This window comes from Aphelocoma coerulescens, chromosome 5 (genome assembly GCF_041296385.1).
Source record: "Aphelocoma coerulescens isolate FSJ_1873_10779 chromosome 5, UR_Acoe_1.0, whole genome shotgun sequence".
Lineage (NCBI taxonomy): Eukaryota > Metazoa > Chordata > Aves > Passeriformes > Corvidae > Aphelocoma > Aphelocoma coerulescens.
In genome coordinates, this window is record NC_091019.1 from 29,469,998 (window position 1) to 29,497,496 (window position 27,499).

The 27,499-nt window shown below is 38.4% G+C and overlaps 1 protein-coding gene across 11 annotated transcripts; it reads left to right on the forward strand.

Annotated features, from left to right (window-relative positions):
- Positions 1-8,417: 8,417 nt before the first annotated feature.
- LOC138110784 (carbohydrate sulfotransferase 9-like) lies at positions 8,418-26,300 on the forward strand. Of its 11 annotated transcripts, none has more exons than XM_069015963.1 (6): positions 19,439-19,547; positions 19,637-19,671; positions 20,212-20,337; positions 22,302-22,412; positions 24,691-24,838; positions 25,282-26,300. In XM_069015963.1, exons 5-6 carry the CDS (start codon positions 24,745-24,747, stop codon positions 26,130-26,132), a joined length of 945 nt encoding a protein of 314 aa, XP_068872064.1. In that variant the 5' UTR covers positions 19,439-19,547; positions 19,637-19,671; positions 20,212-20,337; positions 22,302-22,412; positions 24,691-24,744; the 3' UTR covers positions 26,133-26,300. The 11 variants fall into 11 exon arrangements, with proteins under 11 accessions (XP_068872074.1, XP_068872064.1, XP_068872065.1 ...); XM_069015964.1 differs by having other exon boundaries at positions 20,215-20,337; XM_069015965.1 differs by having other exon boundaries at positions 19,439-19,543.
- Positions 26,301-27,499: the final 1,199 nt, after the last annotated feature.

Consider the following 27,499-nt stretch of genomic DNA (forward strand, 5'->3'; position numbering starts at 1 on the left):
CTTATTTGTCATCCTTTTTAGTAGAAATGTCCAACAATTACTGGGTAATATGAGCAGTTCAGCAAAACAGTAACTTCTCCTGGGCATGCGATCTGGCACTTGGGGTCAGTGGAAACCAAACAGAGCTCCATGTGGATGTGAATGTCTTTCAGGTACACCAGAATGATTTGTGGAAGCAGCAGGAAAATATTTGTGCCAACAATGACCAACCCCATATAGGAATCATAGACCATTGTGCTTTCTTTCACCACTTCTATGAATAGTCTTGAGAAACATGATAAAGGAATCCACAGAGTGAAATACATTAATGTGAAACATGTCTCACTTTTCAACTAAACTATTGAAAATTCTACATTTTGAACAAAGCTAAAGTATTAATTTTTTGCAAGACTATTCTGACAAACTTTAAAGTGTCTCTGCATACATCGGTAGATGTTGGTGGAATTTAATAAGTAATCTGTGTGCTCTGACCTAAATCAGGAACCTGCTGTCAGAATGTCTGGCTATGAAAATAATACAGCTGCTCATTAATTGCCCAGAGTGCTCTTTGAACTGAGAGCCTGTAGGGAGACACTCCCATATTATGTTGCTTGTACCCTGAGATAATTGTATCTTGAATTTCTTATTATTAATTTAGCTTATTTTTTAACTTGAAATTGACTGACTACTCAATCTCAGAATTTAGACAGTAGAATAAAAACAGTAAAGATGCCTTTGCAGAAAGTTTTTCTGTGATTAATAGGATGTTCCTTGTGCGATGTCCACAGAGAAAGAGTAAAGAAATAAAAAACAGGTGCAATTTTTCATTTAGAAATGTAAAAGTATAACTGAACTGTATGAAAAAGAATTGGACCACACATACATAAATATGTACATGTAGTTAAAAACTAACAGAAAAGGTACAGGAATAAATTTATTTCTCCATAATTGCAAGTAGATGTGCAAGTTGATAATTCTTTAAAAGTGTTATAATGTAAATTTGGGGTTTTACTGAATGACCCCATTTGGAGGCTTACAATTCTCTTGATAGAAAAGTGAATAAAACATGGATTTGATAAAGTTGGCCAAGACTGTAATGATTTAATCAAGAACTTCTTGAAAATAATAATTCTTGGTGTTTTCTCTGAAACTAACTGTAATGTTAGAGTGAGCTTACCTGATACTTCCTGTGCTGTATGTTTGGTGATGTTTCTTGCTCTGCCTGTTTGTTTGCTACCTTGTAGCAAATGTAGGATTTCTTTCAGGAATGAGGTTTTGGATACATAACTTAAACCCAGAAACATTCCTCCAATACAATGGCATTAAGAATATCCTAGAGGAGCCTTAAATACAGTGAACTGCTATTTACCTAGGAAGAGTTTGTCAGATGGATGCTGGAAAATATACATGGAGAAGCACAGGTAAAGCAGAGTCATAGCTGTGTATATGATCATGATATAAACATGCATAAAGGCAGAAATAGAAATCAGATGTGATTTTCTGATGTTGGGAGGAAGTTCTTGTTCAGAATATAATTTCACTAAGCTTGCTATATCCAGGCTTGAACAAAATGTTTATACATCTACATGCAAATTAATACATACATATTATGTGTAAGTAAGGAAACAAAACTTTTTACCAAAGTTCTTTTGAAAATCTATGGCCTCCACTGTATCCATTGGTTGCTGATACTGTTTATTCTCTGCCAGCACACAGCAAAGGAGAAAATAGGCCACAGAGATTTCAATCACCCCTTATCCAGAGCGTTAATTCTTCCAGAAAAAGAAAACTCTAGGTAGGAACTTTTTACCTATACCTACCAAGGCAGGTGTATTTGGTGCTGTGCGTATGTTAGTACCTGAAGATATGCAATGCCTTAAGAGCCCTGTTCTGCCTTTCTCTTGGGACTCTAAAGAAAAATGCCTTTTGTTCCAGTTGGTAACATTTAAAATATTTTATCCTATGTCAAAGAAAACTAAATTCAAATTCCATGTAAGGAGGAATATCTCTAACTGGTCAAGTGCATATGCCAGTTCCTTTAGTATGTGTACCCTAGGAATGGAAGAACTTTGGGTATAGGGATATTATACCTAAGAATTCATCACTGAGTTAATCAACACATCAAATTGTTTTGAAGAGCAATAAAGTAGAAAATCAGAAATTAAAGCATCATGATTTTACTAAATAGTTCAAATGAGAAGAAAGAACATACTATTTTTTTCTTTTCAAGCCAGCCAAAACACTCCAAGTGTTTGAGTGTGTCTGGAAATGTAGGCATTTTGCCCACATTGAAAACAAAGTTATAGTGAATTTTCTTTGAACAGATGTAGTACTGTAAAGGCTTCGGTGAGTGATTTGACTTTTTTCATGAAGGAAAATAGTTAACTTTGATCAAATAAGCTTTGAAAAATTGTAGTTTGCTTGTAGTATCCTGGCATACAAATTCTTTTAGTGCTTATGGGGAATGGGCTGGGCTCAATTCACTGCAGCCCTGGACTGCTTCAGATCATGCATTTTATAGGACTATCAATTACTTGTCTAGTAGATTTTGTACCTGTATTGAAGAAGGATCGGGAATGGCAGTAAAACTGATCCAAGCAATAACAGGGTCATTAATCTGACTCAACAGTGTGCAAAGCTTTAGAACAGATTTTAAAAGAAGGAAGTAATTAAAGCAGGAAAATAAAATGGAACATACATTTTTTGGAACATAGATCATGCTGTACTGATCTGATACATTTGATAAAAGAAATTATCTAGTTAAGAGGAATGCTATTGATTTAATTTTCTTCAGCTCCAGAAGAACGATACAGTAATACAGTACCAGTTTGAAAATCTTGCAGCTGAGAAAGCTGCACTTCTGATGAACACAGCAAAGGATCTTCAGAACACACACAAGCAATTGATGTGTATTTGAAATATAGGATTGAAAAGAGATGTAGACAGTGGATATAATATGTCAGATTTCTGAATACAGTGATTACAGCAAGGTAAGACTGCAGTTATTAAGGTCTGAGAAGAGCACTGTGATTAACTGATGTGTGAAGGGCAACAGTCTAGTTATGAGTTTTATATTTCTGAGCCATATTAACTGAGGGACCGTGGAGGTTTCTATGCATGTTCTCTTTTCCGTTTTATGTTTCTCATTGAATATTGCTTTTTTATGTGTAGTAAGTGTATGTTACTTTCCTTGCTTTCTCCCATCAAGATAGAAAATGTTTCTCTTCCAAATTCAGATCACAGCATCAACAGTTTTGTTTGGGGGTTTTGTGTGTGTGTGTGTGTGTTTGGTTTCTTTTGTTGGTTTGGTTTCTTTTCAAGGCTTTTGAAGGAGTTTGATTACAAAATAAAGAGAACAAACTTTATTTTGCACTTTATTTAAATAATCAAATTCAAATACTTTTGAATTATGGAAGAGCCAGCTGGCATGTCAACCATCCAGGGATTAAGAGAGCTTATGCAGAGAGTGCAGCCCAATCGCTATTCTTGCTATCTGCTTCCAGAGGTCTTGCTGGTCTTTTATTAGTAACCCTGTCACTTCACCTGTTTGCCTTGACATTCAAACATATCAGTAACATATATGGGTATTATTGTAATTTTATTTCTTACATGGAAAATCTTATCCCTACATCAAGTGCTGAAGATCACCCTGTTTGACTGTGACCAAGATTTTTCCCTGCCAAATGTTTGTTTGAGACACACCTGCACTTAGAAATCTATCTCCAGGAGATTTAAATATGTATCACCCATTTTCATCAGTTTGCTTGGGACAAATAATAGAGTGGTTTGCATGTGACTGATATTATTATGCTTCTGAACAACCATGTGAGTGTGTTAATGTTTATCCATGTATGGAGGTAAAGGGTATACAGATACTCCTACTTTAAACTTGTACAACTTTTTAGTATTTTAAGAACTTCTTTCTTATAATCTTTCCCAAATTTTGTTGTTCAGATTGAAAATGTTAAAGTTTGATTTTCACTTGTTAATTTTTGCAATTAAAACTAAGTTTATTTGGTATTTTCAAAGAAAGACCAAGTGCACTATGTTGCAGGTCACTGTTCTAGAGAAGATAAAGGATAAAAGAGTGCAATGACTAATGCCTGCTACAAGCCATCATATGGTGAGATATCATGAATCCAGCCCTACAGGCTCCAGTGTGTTATATTCTAGGAAAATACTGCATTTCAAATACTGACTTAATGAAACTGAAACTTTTCTCTGTGATACTGATATATGCTTGTCCCAGTTTGAGACAAATTTGGAGGAACATCCGAAATGAACGTCCTCTGATAGAAGGCAGGTTACAGCCATCCCTCCCCCACCAGGTTCGGAAAGAATTTTCCTTGGAGGAAAGTGAAAAAAACCCTCTTTATTTAACAAGTAAAGTGCATGCAGGCATGTGAATAAAAAGAATAACATTAAATAATAAAACCTCTCTCTGTGGAGAGAACCTGGGTTGATTTCAGAGTCCTTTGTGGGTGTGGCTTTCTCCTCTCTGGAGCTGGGTTCAGCGTGGGCCCCTCTAGGCCACTGTGTAGGGTCTCCCAATGATGTTCTGGTGCTGCTGAGCAGTCAAGAAGAGAAGAAGAAGCCAAAGTTCCAAGGAAAACCTCTCTTCCTCAGCCAGCAGACTAGAATAAAAGAAAAGGAGTTTAACCCTTCATCTCTCTCCTGAGAAAAGGAGCTGAGAGCTGGGAAAAGCAGGAAGGTGCTTTCCTCTGCTCTGTAGCAGCCAGAAATGCAGGGGAGTGTGTGTCCTTGGAGCACAAAACTGCTCGACTCGACGATAGGGAATACAGTATCATACAGTCACCCCAGGACAATGCTCCTTCCTGGCACCAGCTCCAGTACTTCTGTTTGTACTTTATGGATGATCTTGAAGATTGGGGAGGGTCATAAGAATAACCAAAATACCTGAAATGTGTTTATGCAGAGTACCTTTCAAAGTTACCAGCTGCTCTTGGTTCTCTTTTATTCCTGTCTTTGTTCCATGTTGCAGAGCAAAGCTTGATAGCAGAAGGTGGTTCAATCTGGCTGGAGAAATGTTTAACAAGATTCTGGGGCTAGTGACTGAGTTTTCAGAAATTCAAGCTGGGAAAAAGGTGACAATTTTTATTAGGAAAGACTTAAGCGATGGTGAATTAAGATAGAAGAACAAAGGATGGATCTCTTATCATTAAAAAACCTTTTAATCAGGGTTGGGTGCTTTTTGGAGAAGTGTGTTTTAGCCCAAACATACGTATTTAGTTTCAAGCGGTAACTAAATCAGACATTGAGTTCTGCAAGAGACTAGCCTAGAAAACCAGAGTCCCTTGCCCCATTAGATCTAGGAATGTTTTCCCCAAACTAAAGCTTTCAGTAATTCTGCTAAGAAGCTTTCATACATCTGTGATATGAACCAGGAGGGTACAAATATTGTTCTGGGCATGGGTCTTCATGATACTACACCTGTATTAGAGTGCTTTATATCTCTCTAAAAAGTCTCTTAAGTCAGTGACAAGCTGGATTTTCCAAATTTGCAGAAGCTTTGGGACATTGTAACACAAAGCAACACAATTGAATACAGAATTGGGCACTTTTTTCCTTCGCTATAACTTCTTTTTCCACCACAGGTAGAAACAGAAGTAAATTTTAAAAAAAGCTCCACCAGAGAGTTGTTTTAAAAGACTGAGATAGAAAGATTCTCTTCAGTTTGCACCATGTTATTCTGTAAAAATATCAGCATTTGCTTATCTCCCTCACACCTGCAAATATTATCTGCTTATTCTTTTCCTGTACCATAACTGTGTTGCCCCATGCTTTTAATAAAAATAAGAGAGTTAAGATAAAGGAAGAACCCCCCACCTCCCCCTTATTTGTCTATTACCAAAGTCACTCTTGCTGAAATGTTGGAAGCTTCTGCTTAGCCTCCCTAGTAAGGAGCACACTCCATCAAGGTTAGTTTGTTCTATCAGCAGTAGTCCTTTGTAATTTGTAAGGCCTCCTGGGTAGGGATTGTGTTTCTGTTATACAAGCAGACAAGAACAATTATATTCTGCTTCTTCTCCAGGTCCTGCTCTCCTAAAGACTGTCATAACTGAAAATTATTGCCTGTATTCATACTTTTGTCACAACTGCTTTTGTTGGTAGTTTAACTTTTAAAGATGATGGATAATTGATGCACTTGTGATTTTATTTGTTAAGTTGCTGTTCTGCAGTAAAAAGTACAAAGTACCAAATCTTATAATATTTTTAATTGTGATTTGATAATATAGTCAATAAAGTCCATAATTCACCAGTGCATTTATAGGTCACTGACAACAAAGAAACATACTGGGGGCAACTTCCAGTGAACTTCTGGTGGTTTTCTTCCATTTTGTTTAAATGTACAGTAGGTAACATAGTGTTATACCTGCAGAAAGCACAAAATCAGCTAATTTATCTAGAAAGTCACTTGAACTTTTGCATTTTTTAATAGCAACAATACCACTTTTAGGCTTTAAAGAAACTGAAGAGATCAGGCTCATGCTGTGGACTTGGTTAGAGTGTTGCCCTTCTCTTTGGATAGGTGAGTATTAGTGATATGTGTGTTCAGGCAATCACTGTGGTCTAGTGATGTGGTCTGATTTTCATCTTCCAAAATAAACACCGAACTCTATTGTAGACTGCAAAGTCTCACTTTTGAGGTACAAGGGTGTGAAATGAACTAAAAGACAAGCCTAGGCAAAGCTGATGATGCAGAACTACAGGGCACTACAGTGTCTCAAATTAGACTTAAAAGGTTCATGAGCTCAAGTTGCTGTTAGTTTCAGTAGGTAATAAGTTATGGTCAAAGTCTAGCTTGCTTCTTCCAATCCCCTTCCTGCCCACGACAAAGGTGCAGTCGCAATACACAGGTTGCTGTGCATAGGATAGACCCATGTTCTATTTACATATTTGTTACAGTTGAACAACTGTTTTCATAGAATCATAGAATTGTTTGGGTTGGAAGGGACCTTAAAGATCATCTAGTTCCCACTGCCCTGCCATGGGCAGGGACACCTTCCACTAGATCAGGTTGCTCAAAGCCTCATCCAACCTGGTCTTGAACACATCCAGGGACAGGGCATCCACAGCTTTTCTGGGCATCCTGTTCTAGTGTCTCACCACACTCATAATAAAAAATACTTTCAATATATCTAGTCTGAATATATCCTCTTTCAGTTAAAAGACATTGCTCCTTGTCCTATCACTACAGGCCTTATTAAAAAGTTTGTCCTCATCTTTCTTAAAAGCCTCCTTCAGGCACTGGAAGGTTGCAATTAGAGCCTTCTCTTCTCCACACTGAATAACACCAACCCTCTCAGCCTGTCTTCAGAGGAGAGATGCTCCAGCCCTCTGGTCATCTTCGTGGCCCTCCTCTGGACTCAGTCCAATAGGTTCATGTCCTTTCTGTGTTGGGGTCTCCAGCACTGAATACAACACTGCAGATGGGGTCTCACCAGAGCAGAGGGGCAGAATCCCCTCCCTTGCCCCTCTGGCCACACTGCTTTAGATGCAGCCCAGGATACAGTTGGCTTTCTGGGCTGCAAGCTCACATTGCCTACTCATGTCCAGCTTCTCATCCACCAACACCCCCAAGTGCTCCTCAGGGCTGCTCTCAATCATTCTATGCCCAGCCTGTCTTTGTGGTTGGGATTGCCCCAAGCCAGGTGCAGGACCTTGCATTTGGCCTTGTGAACTCCATGACATTTTCACAGGCCCAATTTTCAAGTCTGTCAAGTCCCTTTGGATGGCAGGGGCCCTAGGCATCCCCTTGAAAAAGGATATTTCATAGTATCACCAGTCAGCTGTGAGTGAGTTAAGGATAGATATTTTAAAAATATTTCCAAATGCATTCTATTCAAGTATTTAATTCCTTTTTCCATCTTCTTCAATCCTTCTATCAATGTCAGGCTCAGGGTGAATCCAACACAGACACTTTCATCCCTTTGAATACTTCACATATGCACTTTTGTCTATCCTTAGGTTTCCAAACAGCTCTTGGCACCCAGACAGGCTCTAAGTGAAATGATTGCATATCACTCCAGAACACGTAGAAATCAATGTATTTGACATCAGTGACTGAAACATCTTGGACAGACTTCTGTGAGCTTTGAGTCAGATCTTTTTTGAAGTAGAAATTGAAAGGTTTCATAGTGCAGGGACAGGGCATGGATGAAGGAAATTCTATGTCAAGGAAATTTTTAAAATAAAGTTAAAGGTCAGTCAGGCTAAATATTTTCTTCCCTTTTTTCAGAAGTCAAATATTGCTAAGAAAAATTCAAACTTTCTTGCCAAAGAAAGACCACAATGTGTCGTGCTGTGCGTATGGTATTCAAGGATACACCTTCTTTTTATTTGAGCTAAGGCATTAAGTAAACAGAAAGCAGTAAACTCAGCCACAGTTTCACAAGGCTGTATCCAGCAGGAAGCTCCAGAGACAAAAATGTTGTAGAGGTACTTCTTTTTTAAATTTACTCCTTTTAGAAAATAGTAGGATTCTTTTTTTTAAATCTTCTAGGTGTTTTGTTAGTAAATTAGAACTTTTGTGTTTTCTGTTTGTGTTTTAAAAGATACTGAGTTTTGATTTTAGGTTTAGTGATGTCAAGGGTAATTGGCTTTTCAACCGGTCTCTTCAGATGCAGAAATAATTTTGCAGTTGTTAATGCTTTCATGTGGTTTGTTAGTTTTTTTGTTATGTTGCCTTAATTGCAGGGGAAAAAAACAACCAAAAGCACAGAATTTAAGCCAGATATCCAGGATTAATTCCTATTACTTAGGAAATATTATGTGTAACTATCCATGTAAAGGAGATATACAAATCACTTAAAAAGCAAAATATTTTTTAGATAACAGGTTTAAAGCAGTAGTAGTAGTAAGAAGAAATGTTGATATTGTTTATAGACGAATTTGAACTTCATAGGTTATTACAGTCTACATTTTCTGTATTTTTGTTCTGTCTGCTTCAATTGAAATAGTCTTATTTAACTTCTTCAGTTTCTCCCTTGATATCTAAAACTCTTGGCCTTAAAACCCTAGAAAAGCCTCTTAAGGCAAGATACTTTTTGCCCTTTCAAATTTCTGAATTTTTTATCTATCAATATGATGTATGGACCTATTTTTTTACTAGTGCAAGGACTCTTATTTCTGAAAACATACAGAAAATACAAAAGTGCACACGAGTTTCTTTTACCATCATTTTATTTGTGAGGTTATTTCTGGAATACTCTTTCCTTTGGGATTCTTACATGCCAAAATCTGAAGCTGCTTGGGAAATCTTTCCTCAATAAAAATCCTAAACTTCTGAGCACTTTTACCTGTTGGATGAGTTCTACTACACTATTTTGGAAGCAGTAAACTGCCTCTTTTGTTCAGCTCTTGTAGCATTTGAATGGGGGTTGCCATTTAACAATACAAATTAATTAGTAGCTTCTTCTATTTCTTCTATTTCACACTCTGCTTAAATATTTTTTAAAATTTCAACCTTTTGAAAGATCCAAATAGTTCTGAATTTGAAACAAAGAAAACTGAAATGAAGGATCACCTTGGGGTTTCTTTCCTCTTCGGGCTTCACATATACTAAGAGTGCTTCACTAGTTAGAAATTCTTGTGAACAGTATTGGCAGATTTTTGAGTAAGCATGTAAATGTGTAACAGAGACATGCTTTATACATTTAGTCATGCCTGTGTGGACCAAGCAAGAGATAGCTCTGAAAGTGATACTTAATTGTGACTGTACAACGTGCTTCTGCCATTTTCTTTCCTCATTCATGTAGACATTCCTCATTCTGCTCTCCTGTGGTGAGCCCTGGCTCGCACTTGGGCATAGGCATAGTTAGCCACATTTGTACAACCCATACCATGGTTACACAACATGATACCATGTCCTGTTTCTTAAATAAATGCTAAAAGGACCATTAAAAGCCATGTTTTATTTTTATTACTATATTCAGGCTGAAATAGGATCTGAGGGGAAAGAAAATGCCGTGAAGAATCAATAATTTAAAAAGTGATGATCTTTCTGGACAGTTTCATTGCAAGTCTTCATGCAGAACTGCTTTTCCAAGGCTACATTAGTTATTTGAAATCCAGACGCTGCTATTGCTTCTTTTCTTTCTGGAAGAGTAGAAGTTGTGAGAAAACAAATTTATCTTACTTGCTACTTAGTTTTAGATAGTGTTGCTACTAATTAACATGTTTTAAATTAACATCTCCCATCTTTGAACCCGTATAAGAACAGTGATATTATAAAACAATTCCACACTGTAAAAAAAAGGCTATCTCACATCCAAAAATGTCATTGACATCTTTTATCTTTGAGGGAACACAACTTTTCCCTCATGGTAGCTATTTGCTTCATGTACTGAAGTCTTGGCCCTTGGGACTCTGTTTATTAAGTTTATTGAACTTTTGACTCCATCTTAATTTCAATGGAAGATGGGCTCAGAAGCACAGCTATTGGCAGTTCCTTTGGGATTCAGTCACTAGTGTTGCCTCATGGGTTTAGATGGATGTGGTTATAGTCACTCAAACAGGGAGACAGACATTGCTTATAGATGTAAACTTTTTCCCTGCTTTTATAAAGTTTTAAACCTCTGAGAGTATAAATGAATGATTTAGTTTATTTGTTCTTTTATTCTCAGCCTTATTTGAGGTGAAATACCTAACCCTCAACAAAAGCTTATTACAGCAAAATCTGAAAAGTTTACCCAGAGAAAAGTCATAGGCTAGTGAATTTATGAAAAAAAATATTTCTTGTATGACTCCTCCAGTATGCTATATAGGGCAAGCATGAATTTCATGGTATGCTGGATATTACTCTGAGTTTGAAAAGTATGTTTCACAGAAACAGATTATCTTGTATATTTGAGACAAATCCAGTGTCCAATAGAAATTCAGAAGGCCAGAAAGGAGTATCAAATGGATTGTTCCTGGTTCAAATAGTTTATAAAATGTGAAAACTGTAATATTTCTGCAAGATTAAAACTGTTTCAAGGAGATTTTTTCTGTACAAAATCACCTGAACATGTGTCTCTAAGTGAATTGCAGAGACAATACAGGTAATGACCAGCACTGGTATTTGCTGGCAATGGTGTCACATGTCCTTGGATCTTCTGTAATGCAGTAGTACAACAAACATCCCTCTGTGAGATTTTCCTTGAGCTGGTCATCCACAGGATACAGTTCTTTGGCCAAGAATGTCTGAACTTTGACAGAATTGGACCTTTGGTGGAAGCCAGGCAAAAGGAATTTAATCTTTTCTGCCAAGTGAGGATACTTTATTATAAACTCATGTGATCTTGAAGTTTGATTAATACAAAGAAGGACCACATAAAAAAATTGTTAGATGAAGCAACCTGATTCTGCAGCCCTCTAACAAAGTATGTCTCCATATTTTCTGCCCATATCTCATTTCACTCAGTTCTGTGTCTTTCATCTCTCATCATAATAAGTGCCCCCTGAGGCAAATGAGCTCTGTGTCTTGTTAGCAGTTTGTGTAGTAGCTCACCAGGAGGGCAGGCTTCAGCAGATGACTTCTCTAGCAGACTCCATTGGAATCCTGAGGAAAGAACGTATTTCTGGCAGTTGAGATAGCAGTGTACAACCACCAAATATCAGACACACTACTCTCTAAAAGGATAGCAATCATTTCACCAAAACTCTTAACATTTCTTATGAGAGTTAATGGGATTTACAGTAGAAAAAAAAAAGTGACATCATGCCAATCTGGGCTGTGTTAAGCCCCGTGGTGGCTTCATTGGTTTGGAGTCACTATATTGAAATAACAGTCTGAGTTTGGATAATTTAGCATGAAAACTTTGTTACATGTACTTTTTGTAGAGAGGTAAAATGGGGTATCTAAATTATACAACAGGATGAATCACAGACTTAAAGAAAAGGAGACTGGAAAAGACCTCAAGACTTCATTTTGTGCATTCTGAAGCTCCAAAAAGAAATCAACTGTGCCTCAGAAATGAAAAAGGATCTAACTGTCTTTATTGGTAATAAGATTTTCTTAATATATAGCATAACCTTCATGTGTCATATTTGGAACCCACTGCTTTATACACTACAGATAAAAAAATACAATCCCTCCTTACCTCCTTAGAGGTAACTTATATAGATGATAGTTTTCATGTGTTCAGTTGTCCTTCTGTTCTGTAAATGGAGTAAGCCCAATTCTTTCAATCTTTCTTTCTTGTGGCTTTTCTTTTTTCCCAAGACAACTGACCATTTTCTCTGCTTTTCTCTGGACTCTTTCCAGTTGGTCTGCCTTCTCTTGGAACAGTTTTACTTGAACAGGACACAGTGCTACTGGTTGCTGTGCTAGACAGAAATATAATAGGAGGTATTCCTTAATGTATCAAGCAAATGTACAGTCAAAGCAGTTTCTCTTCCTAATATGCAGTTTGCATTCTTGATACAATGAAACACTACTTATTCATGAATAACTTGTGAGTGACTGGTACCCCTCTTAACCCTTTTATGGCAGAATGGCTGCCACATTTTTATGAACTATTATTCCCCCTTATTATTCCCCCTAAAGACAAGTGCATTGCAATGTATTTTCTCCTACAGATAATTTATCTTATTTGTCAAAAGCATTCTGAGTTTAATGTATCGTGGAATGAGTTTACTGTTCACATGGGCTTATTATCTACGAGGTGGAAGGATTGTTCCTTTATCCAAATCATTAATGATCTGAGCCATTACTTGGCCCAGAATGGACCCAGCTAGAATCTTACTGACTATGGTTTTTGAGTTTGATAGTGAATGATTAAAAACTAATCTTTGTCTGTGGTTTTGGTGTTGGTTTTGTTTGCTTGGTTTTGTTTTCCTTGTTTGTTCCCCAGCCCAGGTAGTTTTTCACTCTTCCAGAAATAGTTTCACTTTAATATACTTTTGAAAATGTTACGAGTCAATGCTATAATGTCAATAACATTATTAAAATAAAAACATATTATGTAACCTATTGCTTCTCTGTTTGTAAGACTTGTTGCCACGTTACAGAAATTAATAGCCAACATGCCAAAAAATACAAAGCAATATAGCTCAACTCTCTCCAACCTTTTATGAATAATATATATTTTCATTTATTCTAGTATTTCTCCAGAATTGATCTCTTCTTCATTTCTCGACTTTATAAAAGTGAGCATTGTGTTCACCACTTCACACATTTCTCACACAACTTCTGAGAGTTTTCAGACAAAGCTGAAAACAAAACAGATCCGATCTTGCTCCTCTCCATTGCCAAGGTATATTAACATGTACTTCCTCAGGCTCAGGTGTCACTATGTATAGCATTCTTTTCACCTCTTTAGCAGCCTGAGAGGTAGCCATCTGTATCTGTGCAGGGGTGTAAGTTCCTATTGCAGTCCAGGGACACTTAGTGCATCAACAACAACTAGAGAACTCTCCTGGAGACACGCTGTAGTGGTATACTTGAGGATGAGGTGAACTGCAGTATTTTCAAATTATTTTTGGTCGTGTTCCTTTCCTATTCTAGACAGATTCTTTCTTACTGAGTTTAGTTATTAGTCATGTAATAACAGTTGACCCTTTTATGAAGAATGATGGAAAACGTACATCAGCCTTCTGCAAGTGAACTATCACTGGGGTTTTCTTTTCCTTCCAGATTTGTTTTCTTGCTATCTCTTATCTCCATTTCTTTTTGCAGTTAAACTTGTGCTTTTTATCCTTTATGACTTTGTTTCAGCATCTAGTGCTATTCTTTGATACTTGTGCTTAGGAGTTTGACCTGGTTTCCACTTTCTGTACATTTTCTTCTTGTGTTTCAGGTCATTGAAGACCGTGCTGCTTAGTCAAGTAGCCAAGTTGATCTCTGACTCTACTTCCTATCCTCCTACTGTGTAGGATTGTTTGTGCTTGTACCCTAAACATAATTTCTTTAAGGAAGTGCCAACTCTACTGAATTCCTTCTGCTTTAGCCATGTTTCCCATGAGAACTTACCTTCCAGTTCCCAGAGTTTATTGGAGTCTTCTTGTATAGAGTTCATTGGGTTTGAATTGATCTTGCCTCTTGTTCTTCATCTAAAAATAATGCATATTATCACAACACAGTTACTCTCAACCAAATTACCTTTGCCCTCCTATTCCTGACCATCCCCTTTCTTGGTTGCTTAGCAGGCAGCCTCTTGGCAGGCTTCTCTTGAAGCACTTGGCAGGCTCTAACAGCTGCTGTAGACCCTGCAGGGAGTGGTTAAATGCTGCTCGTTATACCTAGAGACAGACACAGCACAGTGCTTTGTAATGTGCAACTGGAGATGCTCACCTAAACATTCTCAGGGAAACACTGGCAACTTTTAGCTGGGCATTTAATCAAAACAGACAAGTACTACGTGTACAGTGTTTCAGATGCTCTCCTGTGAAAGCATCTATGTGGATACAGAAACATTTTGCCCAGCCTTGAAGTCCAGGTAAGGAGAAGAAAAATCTTTCCCCTATTTCCTTTGCATACCTAGGCATAAAATTTAAATGACATGTCTCTCTGGACTGATCTTTCTTTGTCTGAATCTTTGTTGTTTATTTACCATCACTCAGAGGCATGGGAAATCTCCACTGAGGCTGTCTGATTGGTGAGTAAAATTGGATTGTTAGTGGCTTTTCATGTTACCATGATTTTGTAAGTGTGGGCAAATCTCTGCAAAGGGAGATTTCTTTTTCAGAGTTGGTTGGGGTTTTTATTTGTTTATGCATCTAAAAATTGACATAAAATATTTTAAGGCATAAATCGAGACATTGTTTAGCTTTTGAAATTACACTGTGGTGAAATGAATCTACAGAAGATTTTTTTGTCAGCCTATTATTCATTGCTATGGCTTTCCTCAGTTAAGAAGTTGATGTTACAGGGATTCTGGTGCCTGAAATGAAATGACAAAGGCTTTCATTCACTTTCTGGCTTTATTAAGGGCAGTATTCGTCTTGACTCTTCTAATTTCAATACAGTTTGTAGCTATGTAGGATTTTGTTAGATTTCAAGCATTTCAGCAGAAATTTTTCAGGCTAGATATCTGCCTCAGGATATTTTTGAAATCCTTTGAGCAACAATAGTTTATAGATTTTTATACAGGAAATCTGTGCTCTTTTTTGTTATCTTAAATGATTCCAGTGACCTTTCCTCTAAAAAGTTCAGGTACATTGCAGACTTTGAAATAAGCATTTGAAAAATGAGGTTAAGAGGTTCCTCTTGTACATTCTCAGTGGAACCTCTTCTGCACTGTAGAGCAAACCATCCGTTTTAAAGAACAAGGCAAACATGAGCAAGAACTCTAGGGAGAAATCATTGGGGATTGCTGGCAAAATAGATTCAAGAAAAAAAATCAGCAGGAAAATATGCCTTGGTGACTAGTGCAAAAATTGATGTGGGAGGGAAAGAAAAGGGAAATGCGTCAGTTTAGTTTGGGAGATACTAAAATAACTACAGAAGCTGAAGTGCAGAGCCTGGGACTAGATGAGTATAGAACTGAGAGTGAGAAGCAGTGGGGCTGCGTGGGAATCTTGGAAGTAGAAGGAGAGACAGTTCTGATGAGCTGGGCTCAGAAGTGGGGTTGTTGGAGGGGGGGCTGTGAGGCTGACTGAGGAGGTGAAGGGAGGAGCCTGGCAGGGGGAGCCAGCAAAGAGCTGGCTTGTGCGTGAGGAAGGCTGAACAGCAGAATCAGGGTGAGATCTGATGGGCGTTTGGGAAGCTGGAGAACAGGATTTGCTGGGCAAGCTGCCTGGGGACAATATGAGGAAGGCTTTTGGAGGTGAGAATTTGCTGGAGATTGGGTTAAAATTTTGCCTGAGGAATAAAGCAGGGACTGGGAAAGATGGGGTCACACCTGGGATGGGGGCTAAGGGAAAAGCTCTGGTGCCCATGCAAATATGTGTTAAGCAGTAGTGTTGGAGTGCTACTGGAGAGTGGAGTGCAAAGAGGTGGGGGTACCAGGAGAGGAAGACTCTGGGCAGGCCACGCTAATGGTGGGAGCAGGGGAAGCAGGGACAAGATGTCCTATGGATCATTTTCCTTCAGTGCTAGGAATGGCATCCCGTATGGCCAAGTCTCACCATTTTGTTGCTGCCAGCAGGTAAGACTGATGAGTTTGGGACTTGTCACTGTTGATGCTGGGTTTCTTCAGAAGATAGCAGCCTACTGCCACCATAGGTTATTCTATTAGAGTGTGTATCATGAGACTGGTCAGGGGAGCTGATTCACCACTGACAGTGATTTTTGTGCATGTTGTTATGATACTTCATGAATACATTTTTCAGTAGCTTTTCAACACTCAGTTTCTAAAGAAACAAGATACTCTGCACGACTTGACATGTTTGGTTCACAGGATGAACATGTTCTTGAGACACTCAAGAGCTGTGCAGAGGATCCCCACTACCTATGGCAGATGAAGAAAGGTGTATGGTGAACCAGGCAAGAGTTTTTAAGATGAGAGTTTGTGTTCTTTGTCTGCTGTGATAATCCCATGTGGTGTGGGGTGCCCACCTTTTCAGAGACTCATTGACTCTCCATTCTTCATTTTCTGGATACTTGAGCAGACTGTGGAAATCAGTTTTTTTGTAGATTTGCAGATTTTTCAAGCATTTCTATCTGCAACTGAATCCACAAGACTATTTTGAACTTAGAGTGTACTGTAACGTCAAATGCTTTGAAATGTCAAGTCTTCAGTTTCAAGAAGCCAGCAGACACTTCATTTTATGCTCTCTATGATTTAGCTTATCACTTTAATCCTACTGTCTCCAAACTTAATTTTTGATACTGCATGTGTCATAGTATGCTATAAAAACATGTTTCATAGATACAGACTTAAAACATAACATTTCTGCTGAACAGCTTGCCCTGCAACACAGAGGAGAGCAGAAGGGAAAGGAAAAATAGGCCTAGATTCATGTAGGAAGAGAGAAAAAGGTATACACACAGTTTGTCAGTGTCAGGATGTTTCAGGCAAAGAGGTTATTTCTGTCAAACAGGAGACACCAAATCGCTGGTGTTAGGACTCGTACATGATTCCTGTAAAGGAGTCTTTGAAGGAGTATAAAGAAGAAAGAGTGGGGGGGAATGAGAGTAGAGGTATGGTTTCAGACGAAATTAGTTTTGGATCCTGAAAATGAGGTTCAAAATCTAGACTAGAATGACAGGAGAAGCTGGATGAGATAGGAGCAAAAAAGGAAAACAATTTAAGCAGAAATGCTTTGTATTCACTGGAGTGTAAAAAGAGAGAGGTCATATCTGTCATCAATTATGGTTGAGGGGTGGGGACACAAGGGTATAAACCCGTGAAGAGGCAAGATCAAACAGGAGTTTGCCTGGGGGCGGTGTGCTAAGTAACTGGGACTTTTACAAACAGTTTTGACTGGGCTGTTTGGTGTGCAGTGGCAGGAATGCATGAATCAAGCTTGCACTGGGAGGTGAAAAGCTGGAGGGGACAAAGAGGATCTAGGTCTGAGACAAGGTGGGTAGACCTGAATGGCAAGAAAAACATTGCTATTACTGACATTAGGTGAGAAGAGAAACATGGGAGGGGACAGTAAGACATATGCAAAGGCAGAGAGTTAGTTATATACATGACAAAGCAGAGGGACTTTGTGAGGCCCATCTGCTATGAAACAAGCCTGGGAGGAGACTGTTCATTGCCATCGTGGCAGGTGTGCATTGTTCTAAACTTTTCTTCTGTACATCTTTTTTTCCCCTTTTTCCTTCATTCCAAGTTTTTTAGACTCATCTAGATTCCCTAAAAGAAAGTGGTGAAGTTTGCTCTCTTCTGATTGGTTTTGCAGTGATTTAAATTGCAGTTGATAAGTGCATGGAATTTTGAATTAAGTGTTTAGATAAAAAGGCCCCACAACCCATTACCAGATGTCAGGCACCAAAAGCAGTAACAGGGCACCATCCAGTCCCCTGGGGCTGCCCGCCACTGCCCACAGCCTGGGACCCCACGTCAGCCTCCTGAGGCCACCAGTCCCTGCCCCAGTGATGCTGCAGCAGAAATGGTCTCCAGTGTCCCAGGTCCCAGACAAGCTGGGCCCACCCACGAGCCAGGTCTCCTCACTGAATCTATCTCTGCTTAGAAAATCAAAAATTTCTTTCTGGCTGCAGTTCCAGGAAGGAAAAGAGAGACAAGTTTGATTACTTAGTAAGGGCTGGGTTCCAGTGCATGAGTGACCGCACTGCATACAGTCTCATTCCTCTTTAAACGTCTGTGGTAGTTTATTGGATAATTAGCATACTGCTTTCTATGAATTTCTTTGAGTTTGTTCTTCTTTGTCTTCACTGAATTATATCTTGTGTCTTTTTCAGTCCAGTTCCCAACCTCCCTTTTCCACAACATTGTTAGAGCAGGCTACAGAATCTTTCTATTCCCCTTGGCCCCCAGCTCTGTCACTTTTCCTTGTGTTTCTGTTTCCTGTCTCTCCCTGGGAGCTTTTCTGTCAGACTCGCTGCTGCCTTTTCCCATGTACTCTTTTTTTCCTCTTCACTTTTGTCCTTTCGGGCCAAAATTGGCTCTTCCTTTCGCTTGCTCTTTTGTGGGCTGGTTGGTAACAATTTTAGCACACTGGCATCATAACTGGTGTTGGCATCCCTGAAAGGGAAGATTTTTAGGAGTGATTTTAGGTGAAAAATGTAATGGCTCTCTAGGTGCTTCATAAACTTGGTTCAAAAGCAGGGGCAGCAGAGGAGAAAGCAGGAACTGTTTTTTCTGTTATCATGGACTATTGGTAACAGCGGCTACCAATATGGCTGATCAGAAAGTAAAGCTGAGCTTTTAATACTGCATGAGAAATGATTGTTGAAGAAAAACTTTGGAAGGTAAGACAAGGAGATGACATGGAATTAAGCAGAGAAGGAAAAGCTAAAAGGCAGGCAGAAGAAGTGGTGTAGCGAGAATAATAAGCAGATTCATTATGGCAGTGAGGAAGCTATCACAACAGTTGCTGAGACCAGAAAGAAGTCTGATGCAGTAATGGAGGGCTGAGATGACCACTGCACAGAACAAGAGTTTTAGATTGTGCCTGTAATGGAAATTGTTACTTTGTACCCACCTCAGTGCTGTGAAGTGTGCTGTTCTGTAGGACACCCTTGTCAGCCTTTTCCTCCGTAGCTCCCAGCCTAGCCCATATGCTGTCTCCCCACTGAGCTTCTACCCATTCTCACCTAACGCCTTTCAACCCATGCTGCAAATGAGATGATGTTCAATACTGTCTCTTGTTGGCAAAATGACCCAGGTCAGATACTTTTTCTAGCCCTTGGCTGTCTGTAACTTGTCTGAGTTTCCTAATCCATTACTGATTTTCCATTTCATGGACAGGCCAGCATGGCTGCTAAGGCTCCACTTTCTGGGGTCTTTCTCCCTCCTGTCCACCCATCACAAACTGTACAAGTGAGGGTGCTGCAGGCTTGGTCGAACAAGGCTCTTGCTCTTGCAGTTCACTCTGATAGAACGGCACACGCAGGACTGAATCCAGAGCTTGGTTTTCCTGCCTAGGCTGCTCTTGGGGGCTTTCTACACGTCATCCCCTCCTCACCTTCTATGTACCCATGCACATATCAGTATGTATGTATTTGCAGTTGTCTTTTTGAAGGGATTAACAGGGCTTAAGTACAGAATGGGGTTCAGCAACTGAGAATGTTATCTGTTTTCAGAGATTTTCCCTACCTTCCACTGAGCTGCCCTACAGGTACTTTTTTTTTACTTCTGGCTTCAAATATATCAGGAACACAAATAAGTATTGTTGTAATTTCATTCTTTTAATCTGGAAAGTTCCACTTATCAACCAGGTGCAGAGGATCACCCCACATGCTCAGCTCTGACCAGGGTCTGTATGTGAAAAAATTAGCTTGAGGCGCACCTTTGTAAGTTTACTACCAGAAGACTTTAAATCATTATCAGCTTACTTAGTTAGTTTACTTGAAGCAAATAATATGCCAATGTAACTGATATTAATGTGTTTTGGAACTATACATATGTGTGTATATATATGTACACACGCGTGTGTACATGTGTTTCTGTACTTGGGTAAGAGGTGCCACACAAAAAGACTTAACAGTAGTCAGTATTACCAGCTATAATACTTATTTTTTATGAAAGTATCAAAATATTATTTTTAAGTCTTTTTAAAAAAATATTTCTTTAAATACTAAAGATTTTTCAATTGCAATGGTTCAGAAGTTCCAGGAGAAGGATTAGGGTTAAATTATATTATGAATCCTTGTTTCAGCAGTTCAAGGACAGAACAGTGTACAAAGTGATACCTGTGCAAGGCAATGCAACCTATTCCTTTGATGCCTGTTCTAGAAATAAATCTGCTCAGCAGAAGGAAGAACTTCAGTCCAAGTGTGATGTGGTAGGTCATGTACTCGTGTAACTATCATTAAAACATCTTTGACTGTCTGAGTATTTCCTAATTGAAAGAGTACTAGGGGTTTTCTATCAGACCTTGTTTTGGTCAGGAGAAAAGGAACTCATTATAAACCTGAAGATGGTGGTTGGGTAAGTGTGAGTGGTTGTGGTGTAGCTACACATGCTCAGTTAAAGTCCAGACCACTAACAGACACAGGGGAAGGTGCAGAAGGTCTAGTATCACAAAATGGAAAGCAAGCATGAGACAAATGAACCAAGAAAAAGCAACTTAACAGAAAAAAGTATCCAATAACTCCAGCATATGACAATTTTGTGACACCCCTGGAAAAGTACAATACAGACATAGAGAGCTCTTCTGGGTCAAACAGTCTCGCCTGCCATGTAGGGGATGTGCAAGTAGGTTGTTGGCCACCTCCATACCTAGTGTACCATGTAGAAAAGGGAGATGTTGAAAGTATTAAAAGCAGAAAATTGTCAGAAATTTCTTGAAGTAAACAGAAGGATGGGAAGAACATTTTATGGTCAGCAAACGTGACAACAAAGATATGAACAACATGATACAATGTTTTCTGTTTTGTTACATGCAGTGTATATATCAGGAAGAAAATAATCTTTAAAATGGAATTGTAGAGGGACATGGTAAAATTATCAGGAGTGCAAAGCTGGCTTGAATTTAGTAAATATTTTTAATTTTATGAGGGCTTCAGGCCTTTTTGCCATTTTACATGCACATGAGATGATTGGCATTGCTTTCTCCAGTAATCTATGCCCCATTTTTTCCCACTCTTGGCTTGAACAATTGCTCTGGTTGTTCTCATATAGAAACTTTGGATTGTTATAGGAAACGGATGTCACCAGACTGACTTATTATTTTTGTTTGGCTTTGGTTGATTAAGGCAATAGCACTGATATAGTGGATTTAGAATTGTATAAAGGATTTGACTTGACAGCAGGTTTTGGCTAAGAAGCTAGAAAGACGTCAAATCAGCTGGACACACACTGAAGAAATTAAACACTAATTAACTGACAGGCTTCAAAAAATCTTATCACCTGATAGCAATCCTTCTGAAAGACTCCTGCAAGAAAGGATTCTATGAGGATAATTCTTGCTGCCTGGGTTACTCTTTAGTAATGAGCAAAAAAGAATCAGACAATGGTTTTTGATGTAATTTGCAGAATCCAGTAACACATGCAGATATTGAAAATATCAAGCCATATCTATGTATAATTCATTTATAAGGATGTGATCTGAAGAACAAGGAAAAATCAACAGTGCAGTGTAAGGCTGTTATCTGGAAGATTTTATGCTTCATTAAAAATTAAAAATTTTTAAAAAAATCTTAAAAATCCACCTCCTCTCTACCCCTCCACCGCCCTTCTCTATGTACGACAAGAACAAAGAAGATTAACACCTTATATTTAATTTTTAGGCTCTTCTTTTCTGGGAGTGTGTAAGATCCAAAGAGACATTTAGATCCCTGTCTTCCTGTTTTGTTACTTTTCAGTAGAAGAGGTTTCTGGTTTTTTTATGAGTCTTATGATGCTGTCTTTCCATCTTGCCTGGGAGAGCCCATACTGCTGCCCTTTGGTTACAGCAGAACTAGTCTATTTAGTATGGACTTTTTATGTTAACAGACTCACCACTCCTTGACTGAGGAATACCTTGTAGTTACCTAAAATCACACTTAATTCAAGGTAGGATGAGGGAAAATGCAAAGAGAAGTATTAACTCCTTACATCTTACATAGTAAACACAATTACAAGTACGTGGAAAAGCCATAACAAATATAAGGAAAAGTTCATCTGATTTACTGACACTGACACCTCTGACACCTACTGACAAAGGTGCTTTTCGTTTTGGATTTTTTCCCTCCTTTTTAATTTCCAGGTGACTTGTCCCTCTTTGACAAAATGGCTCTGAGAATCTTCTTTCCTCCTCTTCCTCAGGTTTCTCTTAGGTGATTTTGATCACTGGAGACTTTGCATTACACAGAACTCCGTACTGGGGCCTCCCATCTGAAAACATCTTCCGAAGAAGCCTTTGGACTTCACCTTAAGGTAGCTTCACGTCATGTTGACCTCCCTTGTTGAGGGCAGTGTTACCTCTTACTGCCAGTCTATTTTGTGAAGTTTTCTAAGGAGTCCAGAAGGATTTCACCTGTCATCTTGGAGCTTGTTCTATCCCTCCTTATGGTCTGATTGTTCTCCTGCATTTAATTAAAGATTCTTTTGCTTCCACAAATATGCATAAGTCTTAGAAGAGGAATTGTCTCCTGTGTTTAACTAGGTCCTAAACAGCTTCTTTCCCCCAAGGAAGCAAGTCTCTTCTATTTCCCTGTGGTGACTCATTGACATATTTCCACATGAGATATGCCTTATAGCACATCTTATATTCTCTAGCAGTAGTGTAATTAGTAAATATGCATGATACAAGTATCTAAATAGGGTGAAAATAATCTAGTTCATTTTCTGATTCCTGAGAGAGGTATGATAACATTACTTCTCTGAAGTGACAGCATTTAAAGTGAATGAAGCCCAGCATCCTTCTCCTAAGCACACTCTAACAAGGAGTCCTTGTACAGAATAATTTAGTCATATTGATTTCAATTGCTACACATTGTGAAATTGTGTCTTCAAACTGTTTCTGAAAAAGAATAAAAAGGGAACACTCAATCTTGGCCCTCATGAGATCAATGAACAACCTGACTGACTTTAGCTGGCCTTGAAAACAGCCTCTGGTGCACTAGGACTCAAGGATCACACAGTAAAATGAGAATTGATGTACAGTGAAGAAAAGGTTAAAGGCAAATCTTCCTGAAACTTTTCTTGTAGCCTTTACAACGATCTTATGCAGCCAAGAAAATAAAAAAGTATAGGCTGAATGCCATTGTGTCTAAGAATACTGCATTAATTTGAATGAGAATTGTAACATTTTATTGTAAATACAAGTAAATTTTTAATACAGAGATAGTGAACAGTGTCCCTCTCCATTCCCCAGGTCATACCTACGCTGAGAGAGATTTAGTTATCAGTAATGCTGTTAACTGTATGAGACTGAAGATATTCTGGTAAAAGTGTGTAATATCAAATATCATGTCAGCCCTGAAAGGAAGAAGCCTTGTGCTCAAGTACAGCTTCAGCAATGTAACTGGTGCTGCCTCTACTGCTGTCTCAGAACACACCAGAAACCAGTTTCCATTATGGCAGCTGGGGCTTATGTATATCCACACAATGGGTAGCACACAAACAACTTCCAAAGTGGTCCTATTGTATCTTATAAGAACAAAACAAAATATGAAAAATTGGAAAAAAAAGAATTTACATCTTCAAGGAATCCAGGCAATGATGTGTTTATTGCCAACAGGTTCAGGGTGAAAACTTGAGAAGTGGAAAAGGAAGACAGTGCTGTTTGACTTCTTTGATTGTGCAGACTTTATGGAACAGAAAGAGAATGTCATGCTTGCCAGTAGTTATTGTTTTGCACTTAATTTTGCAACTTCCAATAAAAGCATGCTGATGAAAACTCTCTACTGGGGGAAACAGAGTAAGATTGCACAGGGGATTTAGATAGGCCTCTCTCCATGAAGTGCAAGGAGACAGAATGAGTGAGCACAGGAGAGAAAATATGTTGTGTTGGACTGCATTTGCCTTCTCTCCTTTTATCCAGTAACATGGAAGAACTCCTTTTCTGTTGTTTTCTCTACCTCTTCTATACATTTCCTGTCATACTGAACCATTTTGGGGCTCTTCTGCTGCAGCAGCAATGGCAGCAAACATATATACTATGCAGTGTCTTTGGAGAGAGAGAATGGGAGAATTCAAGTTAGTGGTTAGGATTCTCTGCAAGAATAAAGAAGAGTTTCTCCTGCAGCAATTTATTTGTACAAAGTGGAAAGCTTCAGGGCAACAAATGGAAAGGAACTTATCCTGAATGTGTTATGGTCTTTGTGGATACACCTGTTACAGGTTATAGAGAAGTTTATGTTCCCAGATTCTAAAGGTTATAAAAAAAATACAACGTTGTAATCCTAAAGTTATTGTTCTCCAACAGCTTTAAAAGAGAAGGGAGAAGTATTTGTTCGTAAGCAGTTCATTGTTTTGAGAATAGAGGGAATTTTGGAATACTTCTAAATGGTCATATTAATTGTCTGCTTGTTTTAACAATATAATTGTGGTGAGTCTTTTCCATAACAGAATTTTTACTTTTTAGCAAAGCCTATTTTTATAGAGCTTCAAAGGTCTTTCTGCTGTCCCAAATTCTGTAAGAGATTTACATGTTATCTTTGTCATATCAATCATACAAAGTCTAACCTGAATTATCTTTCCTTGTTGACAGAAAGACAGATTTCCACTTTAGAGATCACGTCATTTTCCTTCCTGTGAGAATAACATGAACCAGAAGGTGGTAGTTTTCCTTCTCCCAAATTTTTTATTCGGGATATTTCTTTATGGGTTTTTCTGTAAGAGACAAAAAACCCTAACAGGTGAGTAAAGAAATTACCAGCAAGATTTAATGTTTTATAGAAAGAGAGACACCTTTTCCAAATATGTTAGAAAGTGACTATGAAACCCAAGATACAAACAATACTGTGAAAATATCCAAGGTCCTGTCACTGTGGTAGCTATCTTAGCAATATTTGAGAGGAGAGCGCTAAAAAAACCATGATGTTGGAACACCAAACTTGCTTAGACTAATACTGCTAACATATTGAAAGTTTTCATTTTAATAAATGTTTCACAAGGGAGGGCAGTTTATTGCATGTTTGCCATAGTCTAGTCTGGCTACAGTAAAAAAAAAAATTGATTTTATCATCTTCACTAAATTTTGTATGCAGGGTGATAGATTGAGTGCTATGATTGTCATAGATAAAGAGATTTATATAAGACTATTTCACTGAAATGGTTTAAATTTCTTCCTTGGTTACAGATGCTTTTCCTGATACTACTGAATATTGGCTGGCAACTCAAAACAGTCGAAAAAACACACTTGTTTCTGTCTGCCTGAAGAATAACCTTAATAAACCAAGAAGCAAATTGGATTCTCAGGTTGCAAACCAGCTCTTTGTGGAGCACAAGCATAAATTTATCTACTGTGAGGTGCCCAAGGTAGGCTGCTCCAACTGGAAGAGAACTATTTTTCTTCTTCAATCAGGTTTGAATGCAAAAGCTTCTGAAATTGAGCATGATGACATCCACCAAACCTCACTGATCAAAAGGCTGGTGACTTACCCTCCTGCCTTACAAAAGGAATTTCTAAGCAATTACACCAAAGTGATGTTCACCAGACATCCCTTGGAACGGCTGGTTTCAGCTTACAGAGACAAACTCCTGCACTCTGAGCCATTCTACAGTATCACTGTTGCTAATAGGATTAGGGCAATGTTCAGGAAAAATAAAAATTCTACTGAAAAAGTGAGTTTCCAGGAGTTTGTCAACTTCATTATAGCAAAACCACCACATACTCTTGACATTCACTGGAAACCAATGTTTCTGCTCTGCGATCCTTGCAACATTCACTATGATATTTTGGGTAAGTATGAAACTCTTGGGTTGGACTCTGAGCGTGTTCTGGAGGTCATTGGTGCACCAGAGAGTCTGCAATACCCCAGCTTGAAGAGATATGGGTCAGAGAAACGAACTTATGGTGATATCACCTTGGAGTACCTCAGACAATTGACCTCGGAACAAATTGAGAAGATAAAAAAACTGTATGAAATGGATTTTTTTTTGTTCAACTATACTATGAAATATGAGGATTATTTTTCCCTGAATGACTAATGTAGGTTAAACAAAGACGTTTCCTTTGTGCAAAATGGGCAGAACTTGTCCTCACAGGTGCTGGATTGGTGGGCTGGTGATTGCTGCTGAGATTATCCTGGAGTTTGTAGATATGGTTTATCATCCTAAGCACGCTTATAAAAAGTCCCCGCCATAATCTCTTGTACCATGCAGAGCTTTACCTATTAAAAAGATTGTCTTCATGTTGATCTTTAACAATGTGTGTTTGTCTCATGAAAACTGTTCATAAATGATAGATTTATGATAAATGATGCATTGGTAAGAGACATGGGAAGGAAGAAGAATGTCACAATGAATATTTTAGAACACCATTTTTATGGTTTGGGGTTTTTTTAATTATAAAAAGACATCAGAAGCAATAAATAATCTAGTTGAGAGTTAAACCACTCTGTCTGCAAGAGCCTTGATCATGATTACTGTAGGAAAGGAGCAAATAGCTTCAGGTGCTTGAAGCTGCATTACACAGAGCCTAATGACAGAATATCTTGCCACCTAGCAGCGCTCTCATCAGAGCCCATCAGCCTCATCCCTCAAGTAGCACAGTTATCAGCAATCCTGACAAAGTTTCCATTATAGCTCTTAAAAATCTTCTGATGAGCAGATCTGGTATTCATGGTGACTTTACAAACTCTTTTCATCCCTTTTGTAAGCATTATGGTCTGATTTTAGCAGAAGGTCTGAAAAATGCATTGGTTTTTTTTTAGAGAAGTAGTTAGAGATACCTTCTAAACTGTACAACTGTGGTGCATGATCTAAAATCTCACTGGAAAGGTGACTCTAATTTATTCTCCAAAAGCATTTAACACCCAGTCAAAAGACAGGCCTGTCAATGCAGTGGGGACAATGTTTGGGCTTTCCCATTTGTGCCGTTGGAATCCACAAGCCTCTAGGACTTACCTGAACATGGCACTTGGGAGGAGCTGGGTAACCTTACATAATACATTTGTTCTACCTGTGCCTTTCTCACCTTAAAGGAGAATGAGTGAAAATAAATTGTGGACTTATGGTGAGGGGAAAAATGAAACGTGGGAGAAGTAACTCAAACCATTAGTCGCTCCTTATATTCCTAGGTGACTTTGGTTTTAGATCACTGAGGGGTCTATAACTGCTATTATATTAAGCATGAGATTTGTCCCTTAAAAAAAAGAAATCTCTTGTCTAGTCATGTTCAAATATTAATTTGTGACCATATTAACAGTAACAAGTTTTAGCAACTAATTGTGACTATTATCACCACCTCAAGGGACAGTTGGTCTCTCAGCAGCTAACTTGAAAATCTCTCAAATGCACTTAGTTCTTCTCAGCTAAATCTGCAGATGTATAGAGGCTGGCAGGCTAGTCTTGGA